The sequence below is a fragment of the Pocillopora verrucosa genome, chromosome 13, assembly GCF_036669915.1.
Source record: "Pocillopora verrucosa isolate sample1 chromosome 13, ASM3666991v2, whole genome shotgun sequence".
In the NCBI taxonomy this organism is placed as follows: domain Eukaryota; kingdom Metazoa; phylum Cnidaria; class Anthozoa; order Scleractinia; family Pocilloporidae; genus Pocillopora; species Pocillopora verrucosa.
In genome coordinates, this window is record NC_089324.1 from 1,007,375 (window position 1) to 1,029,770 (window position 22,396).

Genomic DNA, 22,396 nt, shown 5'->3' on the forward strand with positions numbered 1-22,396 from the left:
GAGACGAGTTTAATCCGCCAAGCGCGCTTCGGCTACCATATTGAAACTAATTTCGGGTTATTCAGTTACCCAAAAATTGGCCATCCTACCACGCAAACTCAAGCTGGTTAGTTGTACGCACATTTGTGCTTAGAGTTTAAATAGCTCACAGCTACCCCACATTTTCAAACGGATTTATCCCTAATACACGCGCATTACTAGACTGTAAAATCCTTCTTTTATTTATTCTGTCAAGCCTTTAATTATGCAAAGGGTAATCAGCTGCTCATCGCATCACTCACAGTTCAGTTTCGACTTCATTGAAACTTTCGATATCTCCGTAGTCATTCTAAAATCCTTTCAACACCGGCAAAAACAGAAAAAATCGATAAAAAGGCCTGGAAATTGGTAACACGAATACTCGAGCATACTCGGTCGTGCGTGTACTCTGAAAATAATTTTGTAGATAATCCAGCCTCTGATTGGTTTGAAATTTCTGTTTTTTCGTTTCCTTAGCGACAATTAGGTTAATACTTATTATTAGCCCAATTTCTGTTTTGTTCTGCGTCAGTTTCAGTTCATTTTACCCGACTGGGAAGGCTTATTTTTTCTCTCGGCGACATTTACCAGTTGATCGCAAAAAGAGTTCATGGAAATTAAGGTAAAGATCATCATGTTAAATGGTTTTTTCTATTGTTATTTTTTGTTCGCATTCAGAAGGTCGAATTTGATCGGTTTGAAAGCATAGTGAATCGCATCCGTTTTCATAGTTTGTCAACGACTCATCAGTGTTTGCGGCTTTTAAATTTTTAACGCCTATTCGATGACCATTTTCTCACGCCGGCAAAACTAACGCCTGGCAAGGAATTTTCCAATCTTGAATCATACAGTCTTAACAAAAGTTAACACTTAGAGAGAGGCTAAGCGATTGACTTTTCTTTTGCATAAATCTAATAAAAACAATCATTGATTTTAGTTTTACCTCAGGCAGTTTTCATCACCAAATGCTGAAATCAGTTTCAAACTGTGCGGATATTAGGATCTATTCCTAATATTGTTAGGATGAATAAAGCACTTTGATCACTTACTGAGCACTCGGAGAGACTAAAAAAATGAAATTTTCTCGCCAGAAAAAAATTGATTACATTCAAAACTGTGAGACTGCCACTGACTTGATGCAAAAAAAATCCTCGCGTTAGAATGTTTCATATCACGTGTTTTGGTCAGTGGTGTTAGTCTTTCAGTGTGATTAAGCGAAGCGAGCTTTCGCCTCACTCTTGATCAACGTTTGATTAATCCGATACATGAAATGTTTCTATATTTGAAGACATAAGTTGAAATTGAGCTAAGGATATCTCGTCAACCAGAACTTTGTCTTTGATCACTCGCAAAGTTTTACTCTATGTGGTATTATCATCACAAAAGCGGCTTGTTAAAAGCCAAGTTCATTTTATCCGGATCGTTGGCAGTTGTAACACCTACGGCGTTGTATGCAAAACTGGTTGCATCACTCTAGTTGACCCCATTAGCGTGGAAAGGTTTTATATTTCATTTTTTTGTTTCTTTTGCTCCAATTTCTACTTGGTTATTATTAGCATAGACAAGTATGAAGCACGATTGTCGTGCTATTTACTTAGTTAAAATTCCAACGTTCCATCTTGTGAAATTCGTTGCAGATGCAAGAGCAAATAACGGCTGAGTAAAAACCAGTGACAGGGATTATGCAAAAGTTGTAGAATAAAATAATTTGATCGCCTTAATCTGCTCGAGGATCTATTTTTTTCGTTTTAATTAAACTTTGTTTCTAATAGCGGATCAGGATGGCAAATATTGCAAAATCAATCAGAAGGTAGTCGACATTAAAAAATAATAACTTCTGTATTTATGACATATTACGTCAATCTAAGCTTGGCGAGGTTTCCTGTTTACGCAAATACGAAATGAAAACGAGTTCGAAGTCCATTGGCTGTGAAAGAAACAACCGTATCTTGAAAGTGACAGCTGCAGGCTGTAAACAAATTGCGTTCTTTTGAACGTTTCGTGCCAGGAAACATTTAGAATTGTACCTTGTGAATAACGATGAAAATTGTCTCGAAGCAAGCTATGAACTGCGTTGCACATAGCATATATACCACGTAACGTCAACCGATGAGAGTGCTGAAATTTTTTGCATGTAAATTATTAGAGACAGGAACAGCAATTGCAGTGTTTTGATTAGTATCCTCAAACATTTCTCTTCTAGTTCAGTAGAGCCAACGTAACAAAGAGGGCCAATTAATGATTAACTTAGAAAAAAAGTTCAGTTCGATTCGCGTATTGCGTGGCAATTCAGCTAATAGGGAAGACAATTTAAACTAATTCGGCTCATTTATATACAAAATCCATCCTTATAAAGTACTAGGTCCTAAATTTAATGAAACAAGCTTTGAATGTTGAAAAACATATGTTAATTTATTCATGTGTCAATAATATTTGTCCTATTTAAAGATAAATTATGTCGTAACGATGAAACTCAGACATAAATTGCAGAAAACTGAATACAAAAACGCTGAAAGTGAAAGAGGGAAAACTAAAAAAGGGTATGTTCTTCGAAATTTTTTCGGGCGAAAAACGCCCTCTTTTTATTAATCCGTCAAAGTCTAATGAAAACCGCAATCAAGTAGACATATCCAAAGAGCTAAGTAAATTTTACAGGTGCCTCATATAATTTTCTGAGGGCTCATTAGCGTATTACTGCACAATGCATCCCTATTAAGCTTATTAAAGATAACATCTGCAAGGAGCTTCACTCATGCATTAGTGTTATTTGTCATCGCGAAGTCAAGGCTTCTCAGAAAGTTGCAACAAAGTAATCAGTTTGAGGTAACTCATAAAAGCCTTCTTTGTGAGTTTCTCGCACTTGAATCTTGTGTCATGATTCTCTGTCATTTTGTTCTTTTAAATTTTTTTGGTGATCGGTGAAGAACTCGTTTAAAATTGACTGCCGCAAGTCTTTTAAGTGGCAAATAAATTCCTCTAACTGAAGCAGACATCCTGTTTACAACTTAATTTCTCATGTTCCTGTTCAAACATTTTTATGAGCGGTGGGGAAGTCTCTATGCTAAGTTCATCGGCACCCTAAGGATTCTGCTTATTTTTAACACTAACAATATTGCAAGGAAACAGCTTTAGAGAAAGATGTTTTCCTGGGGGCAAAACGGCGAAGACGGGTCACGGTTTTAGAGTGTGTAAACGAGTGCAGTTAATATGTTTTGAAAGTTTCAAGCCTTAGTCTTCACTAACACATTTCTTGTAAGTATGATTGTATGATCCGAAATACTTATGAATTGAACATCCATGGCTATCCAAACAAAACAAATGATTTGTAAGTCGTTTGCTGGGTCTATGGACTCTTAGAGGTTCTTAATTTAATTCCAGCTATTTCATTATTCCGTTAGGCTCTTTTCTATATTTTGTCAGTTATCAAATTGAAGTACCTGATGGCGTGATTTGCTCTTTTTTGCAAGTACAGTTTTCAATAACAAAATGAGTGCAGCACTAAAAGCTTTGTTATGCAGGACAAATTCTTCCTCTAAGCTGACGTCGCCAAAATTTTTTGCATCAGTCGAGTTTGACCCTTACAATTCTTGCAGTGTTTATACAATTCACAACTTCCCACTCTCATCTACTAGGAAACATTGTTTGCCTCTTAGTTGCCATATTGACTTTAGCCTTAGTGTTTTTAACCATGTGTTAATTTTAATACTTTTTGCTTTCACTTTTACAGATGACTTTCCCTCACCGCCTGAAGTTGGCATTATTTTTTATATGTTGCATGCAACATGTATATGCTTTAAATTCATCAGTAACCGTGTCCAGCTCGTCCATGTCGGCGGTGGCCGATTCATCCATGATGACACAGGCAGACTCATCAACGACAGTTGTTGCCACAACATCTGCAATGTCTTCAGGTTATGATATAGCGTCTACAGGTGGGGCGAACACCACAGGAACACCAATGGCGGCGACAACAAATGTGTCCTATACATCAAAAGCGTCCGCTACAACCATAGTACCACCAACCTCAACAACTCACGGTACAACCACGTCACCAAGTGCTTATGTGAACAATGCAAGTGCGCATGTCCTAACATCATCATCCATGTTCACCGCGCCTAATGGTAAGAGACATTTTTCTTTTCTTAGAAACCACGGAAGACAGAGTAGAAATTAGGAAGGTTAGAATTTGGGTATCTAGGGGCAAGTCCCTCAAGAATAATTCTTTTACTTTTCAATTTTTTCTTTCTTTTCTCACGTTTTCTATTTCACATGATTTCATTTTTCTTTTTTTTTTTGTCTTTGTGTGAAATTGTCAGCGTCAGTAACTTTTTCACTGTAAGTTAAAAACTTTATATTATTAAAAAATGATCGGGCGTCTCAGCGAATCATTATGTTATAGCGCTTCATTCATTATCAGTCTCACGGATATCCGGTCCCAGTCTCACACGGGTATCCATGTAAACAGGTTACCAAGTGTAGCGTGTGGTGAATTTTTAATTTGTATTTACATGGCAAAAAAATGCTACAAATAAAACGAAAATATAGAGAAAACTGTGAAATGATAGCATAGACTCAGCCATATTAAAACTGCTCATTATCTAGAATTAAAGGACACGTTTTACATTGTATACATTGACTGCTTGTAACCTGTGCTAGATGCATTGATGCAATCTATTTGTAATTATGTTTTCACAAAGATTAACTTTCAACGTGTTACATTTGCGTCCACTAGTGTTAGTTAAACTATTGTAACGTCATACTGAAGAATGTCTAAAAAGTTCTCCCGCAGGTTTATTTTGAAACTTAGAGCTGTGAAAAAGCTCCTACGATTAATAACACATTGTATGTGAATATGAAAGCGATCTTCGTAGTAATGAACTCTGCTTTTGCAGTAGTGAAAATAGGGCCTGACAAAAAAAATTCAGGCCTGTACGGGATTTGAACTCTGCAACACCGGTAATGTGCTCTACCAACTGAGCCGACAAATCAACTAGGAGCTGATCACTAAGTTGATTTCAAATAACCCGTGAAGTGATGAATAATTAATGCATTGTATATTCACTTTTCAATGACTTTTTCAGTGACTATCAGTATCAGAGACGAGTACTCGTCACCAGATTGCAAATCTTGTAGCAATGGAGGAACCATCACAGTGACCAAGTTATGTGACATCAAGATGCCATCTAAAGACGATAATAAATGTGACAAGGACAAGTTCAATAAAACCCGCTGTAGTTACGTTACTTTGGCCGATAAAATGTATCGCTGTGCTGAGGTGTTACAGAATTACACGAACCATGTGGAGAAAAAATTGAAAATCGTTAAAAATTGTAATAAGGAATGCCCAGCCTCTGGTTCAGGTTAGTTTTGTTTAACTCTAAAAAAAAAAAGAAGACTTAGAGATGCTACAGTATAATTTCACTAAGGGAAAAAAAGAAACCTTACAGAACTGGAGCGCTTTTCGATTGAGTGTTGTAAAACCAAAACTATATATATAGAGCCAATGGGAACTCAAAACCAACCAAACCACCTAAAGTGCGGGAAAACACGTGCGCCCAAGTCATGATTGCATGGTCTTAGTTTTGTTTCTGATTGGTTTAGAGAGAGGCGCGAGTTTTATGGACCAATCATTGAGCGAAGGAAAGCAAAAAATGTAATCACGGATAACTTTCGACACTCAGTTGAAAATTGCTCTGTGATGATGTGTGCTGTGATGTAATCAATTATATCAATTATACTTTGTAACTTAACGTAACTATTCCGAGGGAGCGACTCCTAAACATCACAATTTACCATAAACTGTTATGGAATCCACTAATAACCTAACCCTCAGTCACCACTGATACAAACTTACATTAAACCGACTGCTATCTCCAAATCTCCTCTGAAACTCTTGACTGTAGGCATACTTCCTCTTACAGCTGATCACAATAGCTCTGTGTAGCGTCTTCGAAAACTTATCTCCTTGGTGACTGACCCCTACAGTCACAGTAGTAACAAGGCATTCTAAAAAGCACCAGAAACTTCAAAATTACTATTCTTGTAACTGTATATCACTATTGGATTGCCGGAAAGAATTTCCATCAGAATGCTTCAGAATCCTCTTGCATACCGAAGATTTTTAGAAAAGTCCAGGAAATCCCTACAAAAAGTTACTCTAACTGTAAATATATCAATTTCATATGTGAACTGCGGATTAATAAATGAGTGTAAGAGTGATCTTTGCAGCAGCAGTAGTGAAAATAAGGCTTCAAAAAACCATTCAGGCCTGTACGGGATTTGAACCCATGACCTCTGCGATACCGTTGCAGTGTTCTACCAACCGAGCTAACAAGCCAACTGAGAACTGGTCATTTTGTTGTTACTCTCCTCAACAGAAATCCTTAATTAAACAAAAATCTTTTCTTTTTTGTCTCTAGTGTTGTCTCCACACCTCGTGTTCATTTTTGCAACTGGCCTCGTCGTGGGAATGTAAGTACCTGTCATTTATTCAAGCTTTCATTAAAACCCAGCGTGAGTTTTTCAATCAATGTAATTATTCGTCATGAGCAAGTCAAAATAATTTACTACAGGATCTTTCATTAGCATCAACTATTTACTAGTCAAATCGTCCCAAGAGAAAATCTAATTTCTTTAAGAATTCAAGATGGTATTCATCTTGACGGCCAAGCTAGATGACGTCACACCTCACACCCCATAATAGATAAATCCTTCTCTGACTGTTACCAAATGTAGCTCAACTAGTTGAGTACCAGAGCAAAGAAGGAGTGAGATATGATTCGTTATTTCAAATAAGCGCTAACTTTTTTACCTTTTTTTTTCGCAGGTTATCGCAGACTCTGTGATCCACCGACCTTGAAAAAGCTGAAGTTACCAGAAAGAAAAATAAACTCCATTTCAGTTTTTCAGGAGTAATGCCACTGAAATTTGTTTTTCACTGTTATTTAATTGAAGTTCAATAGGTACAAGCCAAGAGATTTTATAAGAAATCTTTATAGCGAAAGTTAAGTATTTCTGTAAATAAAATAGACACTACTACTGACATGGATAGAAGTCACTTGTAGATAAAGATGGTGTAATCAAAACATTTTATGGAAGCAAATATGATTGAACTGAGTGGAGTAAAATTTTGTCTGAAATTATGCGCCTGATTTCAAAATCAAACGAGTGCGCAGCGCTAGTTTATAATGGTAACAGGAACGAGCGCAGTCCAATTCGGTCTGTAATCATACGAGTGATTAACAAAATCGGACGACCGCGAAGCGGGAGTCTGATTTGTTAATAACCTTATTATTACAGATTGAATTGGATGACACGAAGTTTTGCTACCAATTAATCAAAACTATGACAAAATTTGAGAAAGAAACTAGACATCGGTTATAAGTTTTCATCTAGAAAAACACAGTTAACTCTGCGAAATGCGAGACAACAGCGCACACACATGACGCGTTCTGTCGTCTCACACAAGCATGACGTGTTAACTGTCCCTTTAACTGTCCTATTACACTGTCCAATTGCAAGCGTGACGCATACACTGTCCTATTAGAACTCAAATAGGGCTGGTGATAGCCAATCACGTTCGAGAATTTTCTTATAGTTTTGATTAGGTTTGAAATCACATATTTGTTGATCCAGTAGTAGGTGGTTTGTAGAAAGTTTCAAGAGTTGTGTTTCATTTTCCTGTAATTTGATTGGTTTCTTAAAACAAGCATTTGGTTGTTGTATTTCAGTAAAACTTCCACGTTGACTGGGAAAAAAAATGCGATTTGGAGCAAAAATTGGTGTGTTTCGTGAATAAATTGCACCAATGAGAACCAATCAGATTACAAGGATCAACAATGATTTTTTAAAGGGTGTAATAAATACTTAAAAACGACGATGTTAAGATGTGTGGTTAACATTATCTTCTTGATCCAATGCGACCATTGGGTGAGTGTGATAAGCTGCTTATGCGCAGTTCAGCTGCCTTTGACGCTAACCATTAAACTTATTTTGAAGTTTTGTAGAATGGTTCAACTTTGTAAAGAAACATGTCTGTATAAGTCAGAGTGTGTCAATTCATCATTAAAAGTGCATATAGAGGACGAGTTTTTGTAATCCTTGTTTTAGATTGTAAAACAAAGCTGTTGGTTATAAGCTCAAGATTTCGGTCACGTCAAATGGTCTCTTCCATTCAAGTAGGAACTGAAACCATTCAACACCAGCCCTTTGAAATAAATTTGGGAGTGATACTTGACCAGGATATAGCGATGGATAAACATATATGTATGATATGTAAGACCCCTTAATACCATCTTCGTAACATAGGTAACATTAGAAAATTTTTAGATCAGGGTTCTGTGGAAACCTTAGCTCATTCCTTTCTTACGTCTAAGATTGACTATTGTAATGCTCTTTAGTTTGGATTACTTAAATATCAGATCAATAGGCTGCAAATTAGCATTAAGCACTGTTGCGCATGTGGTTACTCTAACTCGCATATGTGACCACATAAATCCTGTAATTAAATCGCTGCTCTGGTTTCCTGTATTTCAACGTATTATTTTTTAGATTTGCCTATTAATTTATAAGACACTTAATGGCTTGGCGCCTATCAGTATCGATCTAACCTTTTGGCCCCGCGCCGTAATAAGCGCTCACTTGGATCTTGTACTCAGGAACTTTTAACTCAGTGTTCCGAGATCTAGAGCAGTGACTTATGGAGCTAGGGCGTTTTCCATTGCTGGACTAGGGCTTTGGGATGAACTATCAGTTTCTTTAGGAAAGGCTGCCGACATCAATTCCTTTAAACGTCAACTGAAAACCCATCTCTTCGAGAAAATATACCTTAAGTTTGTTAAAATTTTTCATTTTCTTATCATATGTAATTGGTTATTTAGTGTATTCATAGTAAAAAATTTTGCTATTGGATGAATTGTAAATATAATTGAACTGTTATTAGTATGAACTGTAGATAGATATTGTTACATGATTTTATATTATGATTTTGTATGATGATTTGTATAGCGTTATGGGCAATTAGCGTAATAATGCTATATAAATAAACTTATTTATATTAAGTCCGCTGCTCTTCGCAGTCGTACTGATCGGCACTGGTATCGTCAAACCAGCTAATAAGCCACTGGTACTGAGTATCTTGCTCAACAACATTTTAACCCCCGATGGGGGTAGGGTGCTTGTGACAGGTACTACTGAGGAGGGGAGGTAGGTGATTTGACTAGGGGTGGCGTGGTGCTATCAGACACTCTTTCTCACTAAAGTTATTTGCCAAGTCGCGAATAGACTTGGCTCTATTTGGATCACTTTCAAAGGACTTCTTATTGAACTTAATGAGTACGTCAACCAATACCTTACCCACTGAGGATGTCCCTGAAGATGTCGAGGAGGGGCTGTTTAGCAGGTGCGTCAAGATACTGCCGTTGTCGACACCACGTCCTTTGAAACCTCCGTAGAAGCCTTGACCGGTTACAAGCGATATTAGCTTAAGGGTCTGTGGAGGAGCCTTAGAGGAGGAGCCACGGTCTATACACCCCAAGTGGACGTGGTCCTTTTTTCAAGCCCGGTGAGAGACTCACACCTGGATACGTTTGTCATCTCGTTGCCATCTTGTATCCCTGGCTGCAGCTTCGGAGGTACCTTCCGAGGTCAGGGGAAGTCAAAAAGTTGACTATCCTTAAATGGTAACTGACGGCTAACGGGTCACTTTTTCGGAATACCGTCTAAATGCCTCGGCTAACACATTGAAACAGATACAAGGTACTTTGAATGCCTCTTTGTGCCTTTTTTCGCCGGGAAAACTGTCCAAGATGCAGCTTCGTGAGTCATCCGCCATAAACGCTTCGATTTTGATCATGCGACTTGACACGTCACACATGTGTACATTAGGCAAAGTAAATAAGGCGGATAGTGCTTCGAGTGAAAGCAGTTCTATTACGGGGTCTGATTATTCGGATTTTGAGGCTTCGATGGAAGGCGAACATAATGATAGAGTTTATAAATCTGTTGGTAAAATCAGGCCCTGGCAATTTGAACCGCCAGGACGAACGTAACCTAAAATAGAGCGCGAGAGTCAGAGGAGGATCCATGGCCCGTGCGCCGCGGCCGCCTCAATAAAGAAAGCGAGAATGGTGAGTGCATTTACGATTATAAATAAAGTATCTGAAAATCGGTCGCTTCTTAAACGTAGGAGCGATCAAGTAAAGAAAACCAAATGTACAGACTCTTGAATACCATGGGAGCGAAGTGTTTTTATGCTACACGCACGCACCTTCCAAACTGTTTCACTGACTGAAAATATAAACATACACGCTTGTGGAGGTGAATTGGCTGGATTATACACGTTCACACGCGATTGAATCGGTTTTAAGTTTTCCTGTGTTGAATTTTACGAACGATTTAAGATTTCTCGACTTTTACTTTAAAACACGATGCAGCAAAAAATAGCATTTGTACATTAGATCCTGTTGTTTTCCGTCTTCATTATAAATGTCAACGCGGTTTAGAGTAGTACAGTTTTGGATAACTTGAGCGTGAATATATATATATATATATGTATAAATATATATATATATATATAAATTTTTTTTTTTAAGTTCAGGTCGTAATTTGAGAAACATTACGTGCTTGTTATTTCCGAAGTACGAGTTTGTCGCGGACTCGACTCCATTTTTTTTTACCAAAGCACTGCGGCGTTTTAAACGGTGGGTAAAAGATAGTTCCATGACTTGTGCTTTAATTGTTTCCTCTCTTAGGCTTTAGGCTTGTTTTATTTACGATAAACGAGCGCGAGTAATCTACTGTTCACTCAGCTGACATTGATACAATTTTGAAACGAGTAACCTTTCGGACAGGATTGATTTCATCATGTTTCCGGTTGCAAATGAGAAACAACGCTTGAGCATGGCGCTCATAACAAGGCGATTCTTGTGACATCCGTTTACAGCATGGTTCTGTTGTTATACACTTCCATTGGAAGTTAATTAAACTTAGGCACACGAATGTGCTATATATGCTGCTCAATGTTAGTTGTAATCATTCGTGAAAAACTCTCAGTTAGAGACGAAACGCATCGAAAGAAATAAAAAAAAAGTTACAAAAGTAGGAAGTCATCTTTTGCGTTGCCCACTAGTCTCATTAAAAATTTTAAAAAAGGATAAATCTCGCCCATTTCCGGACCGTGGAAGAAGACTTTCGTTCACGAAACCAGATGACCACCTCCCATAATACGTGACAATACTTTGCGTTTAGTCACGCTCACTCCTGAACCGATGGGCCTGAGGTCACAGTGATACACACCAGACAAATACTTTTCGGCTTGGAATTAAAAAACATTTCTTTAAGAATAGAACTCGATAATAGTTAAGAGGAAAAATTGTGGGAACATATATATTTTTACAGTTGTTTGGAATAACGTGCAAATTATCTGTGGCTCTGAATACAGACATGCGATCCGTCGCGTTTCGATTATTCAACCTTCGTTATTTTATTTCTCACTTCGTATTTCGTAGTCTCTAAATGGTGACCTATATCAGAATCGAACAAATCTTACTTTTTTTCCGCTCGTAAATTTCGGCTGCAGCTGAACAGCCGAGACGAATTTGTTAGTCTCAGGTCTTGACATGACACTTTTCACTGCCTTACACACGTGTGACGTATCACATCACGTGACCTGAATCGAACCGTTTTCAAAATGGCCGTCGATTAGGCGTCAAAAAAAATTTGTAGAAAATTCAATTCTGCACAATATATCGTTAATTTGCTCATTTTGGATTCTTTAACCTAAGAGGAATGCATTGGGACAAAAAAAAAAAGGAGAAAAATTTGGTGTCAGTTACCCTTTAAACACACACACACGCACGCAAAGTAGGTGAATTATTCACAAATTTGCGCTGGGAGTTAAAAGAGGTCGGCTTTTACTCGGCATTTTCAAACGCATGCAACGCTTAAATATGCACATACTTAAACTATAAAATCCCTTTTACTTCCTGCTGCAAATTTTTCATGCCGAGTTTAATCAGCTGCTCATTCACTTCATTTCAGATTCGAATGCGTTGAAACTTTTGATCTGCTTGCAATCATTCCGAAATCCTCTCAACACCAGCTAAAAAAAAAGGTTAAAAAAAGGCCTGGATATCGTTCACACACGTACTCACTGGAGCAAGAAATTCCTCTTTGGAAATCGTTCTGTAAATATTCCAGCCTTAGGGCTAAGGTTGGATTGGTTTGAAATTTCTGTTTGTCGTTTCCTTAGCGACAAAAAGGCTAACGGTTCTAAGCCCGATTGCGCTTTTATTTTGCGACAGTTTCAGGTTATTTTATCCAACAGGGAAGGCTTTCTTGATCTCGGCGACATTCACTATAGAAAGTTGATCGCAAAACCGTCTATATCAGTGGAGATCAGTTGCAAGGTATCGATCATCGTTTTAACTCTTTGTTTCTATTGTTCATTTAGTGTTTATAGTGAAAGGATGTTCGCATTTAGAAGGTCGAATTTCGTCGCTTTGAAAGCAGTGAGAATGAACTCAACATCCGTTTTAATAATTTCTCAACGACTCACCAGTCTTCTTTATTTGATTTTGCGGCTTAGTAATATTTAACACCTATTCGGTATGCATTTTCTCGCGCTAAAACGAGGAACTTCCAATCTTGAATCATTCAATCTTAACTAAAGTAAATACTTTCAGCGAAACATCTTAAGCGTGAATCTAAGAAATTTGATTAATTTCCTTTAGAGTAAATTTGAAAAAATTAATCATTGATTTGAGGTTTACCTAAGCCTATTTTCATCCCCGAATACTGATATCAGTTGCAGACTAGATATCAAGATCTATTCTGAATCATATTGTTACGATTCAACAGATAGAGTAAATAGGGAGTGAAAGAGAGCAACAACGGCGATGGCAACAAGAACGTAGCAAAACACATGATCTAATGAGCAAAACAAAAGCAAAACACGTGCGTTTTAAAACTTTGTACATTTCTTAGCTGTCCCATACCGAACAAAAACACGAAATCACCAACTTTTACGCTCTCTTAACAAGAAACCTCGACACCAATTAATCCCAGTTTTATTTTGAATTCAACACTACATTCACATGTTATGCGGAAGTTAGGATGTTGTACAGTCAGAAATGGTTAACGCATCGAGCTATCTTACAGGGAAATAACAAGTAGTAGTAACAATTTAAACTCTCTAATCTTGTAAATACCGCAGACTGCGGACTGAGAGTGTATTTGTTCCTCAGCCAGCCTCCTACAGAGCGTATTTTCAAAAAAGACGTTCGCTTTTGAACTCAATTTTAATGGCGACTGATAAGGGCAATTCATCGCACTATTGGCACGCATTGTGATTCTGGAAGATAAGAGACGTCTTTCAAGTTGGCTGTCTGATGCGAGTTTAGACCCAATCTCTGTTTACTTGAAAACGAGCTCCATTTCCGAGTAATAATAGTCCTGGGCCCAGTTGTGTAAAAGCAGATAACGCTATCCGACGGATAAATCGCTATCCGGCGGATAAATCGCTATCCGACGGATAAATCGCTATCCGGCGGATAAATCGCTATCCGGCGGATAAATCGCTATCTGACGGATAAATCGCTATCCGGCAGATAAGTGATAGCAAAATGCATAGCGTTATTCACCGGATAGAGTTTTATCCAGTGGATAGCATTATTCGACCTTCTCATAAACAGACCGAGTCACTGTGTCTGTAGCTCGTGGCGGTGGACAGATACCGCCACGCGAGAATAAATTTACTGCTTCCCTTCCCATGTTATTAAAATTACGCCAAAGAGGTACTCTAAAGCCAGCAAAACAAAACCTTGGTGGGTATCAGTCAAACTAAGGTGTTAATGTGAAAGAGTGGATTGATCAAAAGACATAGCTTACAACTTCTTACCCAAATCTATTAGAAAACATTCGCCTCTTGTTCGCTATATTGAATTTCTCTCTCTATGTTTGTTATCATGAGTTAATTGCAATGCCATTTGCTTTCGCTTTGACAGATGACTTTCCCTCACCGCCTAAAGTTTGTATTGCTTTTGATGTGTTGTATGCAACATGTACTTGCTTCAAACTCACCAAGTGCTTATGTGAAGAATACAAGTACCCCTGTCACAACATCATCATGTAAGAGACAGTTTTGTATTCTTAAAAACTAAGAACAACAGAATGAAAATTTAACAGTGTGAGGAAAGGTTAAAATTTAGGTTTCTAGGGACATGTCCCTCAAGAAACTTTGTTTAATTTTCATTTTTCTCTCTCTTGCTTTCTTTCTTTTTTCCACGTTTTCTATTCTATATAAGTTTATTTTTTATTTCTGGGTGAAATTGTCGGGATCAGCACCGTTTTTATAAAAACCGTGATCGCGCGTTGTACTGAATCACTATTTAATGGCTGTTCGTGATTAATAAAAGAATGAACTACATGAGGAGGCCCAGTATGGCAAATAGACGGCCCCAGTCTCTGACGGGATTTGTGCTGACAGCAGTGACAGGTTACTGAGGATGAAATATCTGTAATAAATCGTAATTGTCGACACGGACGAATTAAACACTTTTCGAACGACAATAGAGACCAAACCGAAGAAGTAAATCTGAAACAAAAAGGAAAAAAAGAAGAGGATTTATAGCAATGGAGAAGATTAACACGAATTACATAATTAGTACGTCAAATTGCCCGATAAGACGTATGGCTTTGTTGAAATGAAAGAGAATTTCACGTACCACGAGAAAAAAAAAACTGGAAACGTGTTAATCTATGTGATGACGTTTCCCAGCTTTCGTCTCGGGTTGCGCTAGCCAACGCGTGCGACAAAGTCGTGATTGGCTTTAGTTTTCGATCAATGTGATTGGTTGAGAGAGTAGTTGCGAGTGTTTTGGACCAATCATAGAACGAAGTAAGCAACCCAATGCTATCTTGGATTACTTTCGCCATTGAAATGATAATTGCTCTTTCTTATGAAACAATCTAATTGATTCAATTTTACTATTTTGTAGATGTTACCACAGCATCTACAATGGCTGTAGTTAACAATACAGAGTCTAAAGATGGGACGTCCACCACAGGAACTTCAATGACGGCGTCAACAAAAGCGTCCGCTACAGCCACAGTAGAACCAACCTCAACAACCCACGATACAACCAAGTCATCAAGTACTTCTGTGAAGATTACAAGTCCCTCTGTCACAAAATCATCGTCCGTGTCCACCATAAGTAAGGGTAAGAGACATTTTGTATTCTTAAAAGCTTAGGACAACAGAATGAATAACAATATGGCGAAAGGTTAAAAATTTGGGTTTCTAGGGACATGCCCCCCAAGAAACTTTGTTTTAATTTCCAATTTTTCTCTCTCTTTCTTTCTTTCTATTTTTTTTCTCGTTTTCTTTTTTAGATAATTTCATTTTTATTTCTGCGTGAAATTTTTGGCATCAGTACCTTTTTTATAAAAACCATAATCGGGCGCTGTAATTAATCATTATTTCATAGCTGTTCATGCATTAATCTAAGAATTAACTGTACGAACAGGCCCATTTTGGAGAATGAACGGCCCCAGTCTCTCACGGGATTTGTGCCGACGGCAATGACAGGTTACCAAGAGTAAAATATTATGAATTTTTAAATCGTATTTGTCGACGCGGAAAAATTAAAAATTTTAGGAAAATAACGAAAATAAAAATGAAACCGAAGAGGTTAATCTGAAACAAAAAGGAAAAGAAGAGGATTGATGGCAATGGAGAAGCTTAACACGAATTAAATAATTGGAACGTCAAATTGCCCGATGAGACGTATGGCTTTGCTAAAGTGACACAGAATTTCACGTACCATGAGAAAAAAAAACTGGAAACCTGTAAATCTATGTGATAACGTTTCCCAGCGTCCGTCTCGGGTTGTTCTTGTTCAACTCTAAAAAAAATTGTTACAAGTCATTCATTTTACAACTAGGAGGTATTACAGTATAATAAAACCGACAGGAAAAATACCTTACACAAATGGAGTGCTTTTGGATTGAGTGTTTTAAACCCAAAACCAAAGTTATCAGAGAGGGCCAATCAGGAGAAAGGAGAAATACTGGTCAGAGCTGATAAGATTCGAAGTAAAAACAAGCAAACTGCCTAAAGCTCGAACCAACGCGTGCGACAAAGTCGTGATAGGCTTTAGTTTTCGATCGATGTGATTGGTTGAGAGAGTAGCCACAAGTGTTTTGGACCAATCATAGAACGAGGTAAAGCAACCCATCGCTATCTTGGATTACTTTCGCCATTGAAATGATAATTGCTCTTTCTTATGAAACAATCTAATTGATTCAATTTTACTATTTTGGCGATGTTGCCACAGCATCTGCAAAGGCTGTAGTTAACAATACAGCGTCTAAAGATGGGACGTCCACCACAGGAACTTCAATGACGGTGACAAAAAAAGCGTCCCCTACAGCCACAGTAGAACCAACCTCAACAACCCACGATACAACCAATTCATCAAGTACCGATGTGAAGATTACAAGTCCCTCTGCCACAACATCATCTTCCATGTCCACCATTCGTAATGGTAAGAGACATTTTGTAGTCTTAAAGAATTTGGGTTTCTAGGGACATGTTCCTCTGTTTTAATTTTAAGTTTTTCTCTCTCTTGCTTTCATTCTTTTTTCCACGTTTTCTATTCTATATAATTTAATTTTTTATTTCTGTGTGAAATTGTCGGCATAATTACCTCTTTTTTTATAAAACCGTAATCGCGCGTTTAAATGAATCATTATTTCATAGCTGTTCATAACTAATTAAAGAATGAACTGCATTAGGAGGCCCAGTTTGGAGAATAGACGGCCCCAGTCTCTAACGGGATTAATGCCGACAGCAATGACAGGTTACCAAGGGTAAAATATAATGAATTCTTAAATCGTATTTGTCGACGCGGACGGATTAGAATTTTAGGTATAAAACGAAAATAGAAATAAAACCAAAGGTAAGTCTGAGACATAAAGAAAAAAGAAGAGGATTAATAGCAATGGAGAAGATTAACACGAATTGCAAACTTGGAACTGTGAAGTAGCTGATGTGATTAACAATACCGTGTATATTCACTTGGCAGTTATATATTTTTAGCGTCTTTCAGCATAGGCACCGAGTACTCGTCACCAGATTGCGCATCTTGCAGCATTGGAGGAACCATCACAGTGACCTTGTCATGTAGCATCAAGATTCCACCTAACGAAGATAAGAAATGTGACAAAGACGAGTTCAATAAAATCAGTTGTGGTTACGTTACTATGGTCGATAAAATGTACAGCTGTGCTGACGTGAAAAAGAATTTCACGGACTATGGGAATAAACACTTGAAACCTGTAAAATGTGGTGACGTTTGCCCAGCTTCCGGCTCAGGTTGGTCTAGTTTAACTCTAACAACAATTGTTTTAAATCATTCATTTTATAACTGGGAGATGCTACGGTATAATTAAACCGACAAGAAAAAAACCCTTTTAAAATGGGATGCTTTTGGATTGAGTGATGTAAAACCAAACCAAAGTTATTACAAAGGCCAATCAGAAGATAGGAGAAATACCTTTCAGAGCCAATAAGATTCAAAGTAAAAACAAGCAAACTGCCTGAAGCGTGGGACAATGCGTGCGACCAAGTCGTGATTGGCTTTAGTTTTGGATTGATGTGATTGGTTGAGAGAGTGGCCGCGAGTTTTCTGGACCAATCACAGAACGAAGTAAAGCAAACCCAAGGCAATCTCGGATCACTATCGACATTGAATTGAAAATTGCTCTATCTTATGAAACAAAACAATTTATTCAATTTTACTATTTCAAGGGAACAACTCCTAAACAACACAGTCTACAATTAATTGAACTTGAGTCCACTACTAACGTAACCTTCAGTCACCACAGAAACAAACTCACATCCAACCGACTGCTACCGTAAAATCTTTTCTGAATCTCTCTTGTAGCAACCACAAGCAAAGTAAATTTGAAGCTTCCAGTACATCATTATTGTATTGCTTGATAGAATGTTCTAGAAAGTTCGCGAGAGCTACATCAACATGCGACAGGAACCACACTGCAGGACGAAGAAGCAAATATCAACTGATATTCTCTTGAGGACGAAGCAGTTCAAGAAATTTCCATACACTCGGTATCTAAGATTACTTTCCACCATAAAGATCCTTGAGTTTAAATTCAATCTGTCTTGTTCTTTTCCCTAGTGTTGTCCGCTCACCTCGTGCTCATTTTCTCATCTGGTATCGCTGTCAGCCTGTAAGTACTTATCATTTACGCAATATTTTATTAAACCCAGCTTAAGTTCTTCAATAAAACAATGCCACTATCCGACATTATAAGTCAATGTGATCTCGTAACAAGAATTCTACCACAAGACCTATTAACTGCTTCAGCTGTTATTTTGTCTTCAACAGACATTTCTGATAAAGATCAATAAACTTTACTGGTCACAATTCCATACACCTCAGAGAAAATCCAAGTTTCCCTAAATATTCGTGCGAGATGACGTCACGTCTCCTGTCTCATAATAGATTATTCCCCCCCGCACTGTACCACAGGTAGCCCAGCTTGTCGAGTCCCAGAGCTAAGTAAGACTGGAATATGGCATGTAATTTCAAATAAACGCTAATTTTTTAATTTTTTTCGCAGATTATCGCAGCCTCTGTGATCCACCAACCTTGAAAAGGCTGTAGTTGCCAACACGATAAATCAACTCCATTTCAGTTTTTCAGGAGTAAAGCCGTAGAAAAAGTACACTTGTATTCAATAGAGGCTTAGTAGATACAAGCCAAGTGTTTGTTGTAAGAAATGCTGATGCAGAAAGTTAAGTATTTCAGTAGAGGGAATAGAAAACAGTACTGACATGAATAGAAACAGCGTGTTGATAGAGATTGTGTAATAAAATCATTTTATTGATGTTTATTCACTTGAAAACGACGATGTTAAGATACGTGACTTACGATTCGCGTTATCTTCTTGGCAACTACGACTACAAAGTGAGGACAGAGACAAAGCTGATGCGGGTTCTCCCGCTGAGACAACAATCCTTTTCTCCAGCGAGTTTTCATTCTGAGGAGTCGATGACAAGAAGCGCTAAAGGAGTAAAAGGTGCTACGAACTTCATCGCCATGTTACAGATGCACTACTGCAGTTGCTAAATTTGCAGCTGTTACCGCAATATTTCTTTTGTTGAGTGAGATATGTGACAGAAAGAAACTTTCCTGAAAGCGGCAACTTTATCTGTTTTGGTTTGGGCCTATCCCCGCGAAATGAAACTAAACAATGAGAATTTCAAAATTGCCCCTGTTGAACCACGACGGTGTTGCTATGGAAATATTGACGTTGCCATTCTTTTACGCATATGAAATTTCTCGTATGTTACAAGCATGCGCACTCATTTTGCCGCTCTGTCTTGAGTGAGTATCATGGGTCTTTTATGCGTTGTTCAGCTGCCTTTGTTCTACTAAGGTTGCTCAGAAATTTTGTAGAACGGTTCTGCTTACTAAAGAAACACGACTGTAAAAACCCGGAGTGTGTCAATTTATCATTTAAAGAGCTAATGTGAAGAGGAAGAGTTTTGGGAATCCTTGCTTTAGCTACCAAGTGCTATGAGCACTCATCTTCTCCGAATTTAAGAAGAACGTTGGTAGAGAATACATTGGCAGAGAACCCAGAAGAAAATAGAGACAATGAAAAATCACAAAAATGTTCATAAGCTGCAACTTAAAAATAAGTTAGAGTACTATCGCTTTTTCCGCCTTTCTCCCCATGAAAACAGAAGCCTGGTATTTTATCGATTGAAATGTTCTGGAGGTGAAGTGGCAAGCCGGTCAGGTGGGATACAACGAAGGTCGCCCCAACCCCCTCTCTTCCACAAAGAATGCGTTTACGAAGATCTGAAATCCTCTCTACACCGGCTAAAACAGAAAAGTTCGAAAAAAAAGGCCTGGATATCGTTCGCCCACGAACTCACTGGAACAAGTAATTCCTCTCTGGAAATCGTTCTGTAAATATTCAAGCCCTGGGGCTAGGATTGGATTGGTTTGAAATCTCTGTTTTCCGTTTCCTTAGCGACAAAAAGGCTAACAGTTATAAGACCGAGTTTCAGTTTAAGGTTATTTTACCCAACAGGGAAGGCTTTCTTGATCTCGGCGACATTCACTATAGCTAGTTGATCGCAAAACCGTTTTTCAGTGGAGATCAGATGCAAGGTATGGATCACCATTTTAACTCTTTGTTTCGATTGTTCATTTAGTGTTTATTGTGAAAGGATGTTCGCATTCAGAAGGTCAAATTTCGTCGCTTCGAAAGCAGTAAGAATGAATCACCATCCGTTTTAATAATTTCTCAACGACTCACCAGTTTTCTTTATTTGATTTTGCGGTTTCGTAATTTTTAATACCTATTCGGTGCTCATTTTCTCGCGCTAAAACGAGGAACTTTCCAATCTTGAATCATACATTCTTAACAAAAGTAAATACTTTCAGCGAAACATCTTAAGCGTGAATCTAAGAAATTTGATTAATTTCCTTTAGAGTAAATTTGAAAAAATTAATCATTGTTTTTAGGTTTACCTAAGCCTATTTTCATCCCCGAATACCGATATCAGTTGCAGACTAGATATCAAGATCTATTCTGAATCATATTGTTACGATTCAACAGATAGAGTAAATAGGGAATGAAAGAGAGCAACAACGGCGATGGCAACAAGAACGTAGCGAAGCAAATGATCTAATGAGCATAACAAAAGCAAAACACGTGCGTTTTAAAACTTTGTACATTTCTTAGCCGTCCCATACGGAGCAAAAACGTGAAATCCCCAACTTTTACGCTCTCTTAGCTAGAAACCTCGATAGCAATTAATTCAAGTTTTACATTGAATTCAACACTACATTCACATGTTATGCAGAAGTGAAGATGTCGTACCGTCAGAAACGGTTAACGCATCGAGCTATTGGCGAAAATCTTACAGGGAAATAAGTTACGTTTTTCCACAGGTCGCTGTATTAATAACTTAAACTCTCTAATCTTGTAAATACCGTAGACTGAGAGTGTATTTGTTCCTCAGCCAGCCACCTACAGAGCGTATTTCAATGAAGACGTTCGCTTTTGAACTCAATTTTAATGGCGACTGATAAGGGCAATTCATCGCACTATTGGCACGCATTGTGATTCTGGAAGATGAAAGACATCTTTCAAGTTGGCTGTCTGATGCAAGTTTAGACCCAATACTCTGTTTACTCGAAAACGAGCTCTATTTCCGAGTAATTATAGTCCTGGGCCCAGTTGTATAAAAGCAGATAACGCTATCCGACGGATAAATCGCTATCCGGCGGATACATGGCTATCCGGCGGATAAATCGCTATCCGACGGATAAATCGCTATCCGGTGGATAAGTGATAGCAAAACGTATAGCGTTATCCACCTGATAGAATTTTATCCGGTGGATAGCGTTGTTCAACCTTCGAACAACCAGGGTCTGCTCTTTCTCATAAACAGACCGAGTCGCTATGTCTGTAGCTCGAGGTGGTGGACAGATACCGCCACGCGGGAATAAATTTACCGCTTCCCTTCCCATGTTATTAAATTACGCCAGCAAAACAAAACTTGGTGGGTGTCAGTCAAACTAAGTTGTTAATGTGAAAGAGTGGATTGATCCAAAGACATAGCTTACAACTTCTTACTCAAATCTATTAGAAAACATTCGCCTCTTGTTCGCTATATTGAATTTCTCTCTCTATGTTTGTTATCATGAGTTAATTGCAATGCCATTTGCTTTCGCTTTGACAGATGACTTTCCCTCACCGCCTAAAGTTTGTATTACTTTTGATATGTTGTATGCAAGATGTACTTGCTTCAACGTCATCAATTAATGATACAACCAACTCATCAAGTACTTATGTAAAGATTACAAGTATCACTATCACACCATCATCATCTGTGTTCACCGTAGCTTATGGTAAGAGACATTTTTGTATTCTTAAAAACTAAGGACAACAGAATGAAAATTTAACAGTATGGGGAAAGGTTGGAAGTTCGGTTTCTAGGGACATGTCCCTCAAGAAACTTTGTTTAATTTTTAATTTTTCTCTCTCTTGCTTTCTTTCTTTTTTCCACGTTTTCTATTTTATGTAAGTTTATTTTTTATTTCTGTGTGAAATTGTCGGGATCAGCACCGTTTTTATAAAAACCGTGATCGCACGTTGTACTGAATCACTATTTAATGGCTGCTCGTGATTAATAAAAGAATGAACTACATGAGGAAGCCCAGTATGGCAAATATACGGCCCCAGTCTCTGACGGGATTTGTGCTGACGGCAATGACAGATTACTGAGGATAAAATATTATGAATTTTTAAATCGTAATTGTCGACACGGACG

At 37.9% G+C, this 22,396-nt stretch overlaps 2 protein-coding genes across 2 annotated transcripts in view; both read left to right on the forward strand.

The window, feature by feature from the left end:
• The first annotated feature begins 486 nt into the window (after window positions 1-486).
• Window positions 487-8,102, forward strand: LOC131789492 (uncharacterized). The gene is made up of 5 exons (XM_059106623.2): window positions 487-640; window positions 3,746-4,139; window positions 5,100-5,378; window positions 6,438-6,489; window positions 6,845-8,102. Exons 1-5 carry the CDS (start codon window positions 629-631, stop codon window positions 6,861-6,863), a joined length of 756 nt encoding a protein of 251 aa, XP_058962606.2. The 5' UTR covers window positions 487-628; the 3' UTR covers window positions 6,864-8,102.
• Window positions 8,103-12,224: 4,122 nt separating this feature from the next.
• The window catches only part of LOC131789561 (uncharacterized), a 31,977-nt gene continuing 21,805 nt past the window's right edge, over window positions 12,225-22,396 (forward strand). The window contains exons 1-2 of the mRNA XM_066160273.1: window positions 12,225-12,425; window positions 21,806-21,974. Of these exons, the coding sequence (XP_066016370.1) occupies window positions 21,806-21,974 (169 nt within the window). The 5' untranslated portion in view covers window positions 12,225-12,425. The remainder of the gene's footprint in view (window positions 12,426-21,805; window positions 21,975-22,396) is intronic.

What these genes read in the sequence shown, in the direction of transcription:
- LOC131789492 (XM_059106623.2), top strand. An exon ending in CATGTTCACCGCGCCTAATG is followed by an intron (nt 4,140 to 5,099) that starts GTAAGAGACATT and finishes TGACTTTTTCAG; the next exon opens with TGACTATCAGTATCAGAGAC. An exon ending in ATGCCCAGCCTCTGGTTCAG is followed by an intron (nt 5,379 to 6,437) that starts GTTAGTTTTGTT and finishes TTTTGTCTCTAG; the next exon opens with TGTTGTCTCCACACCTCGTG.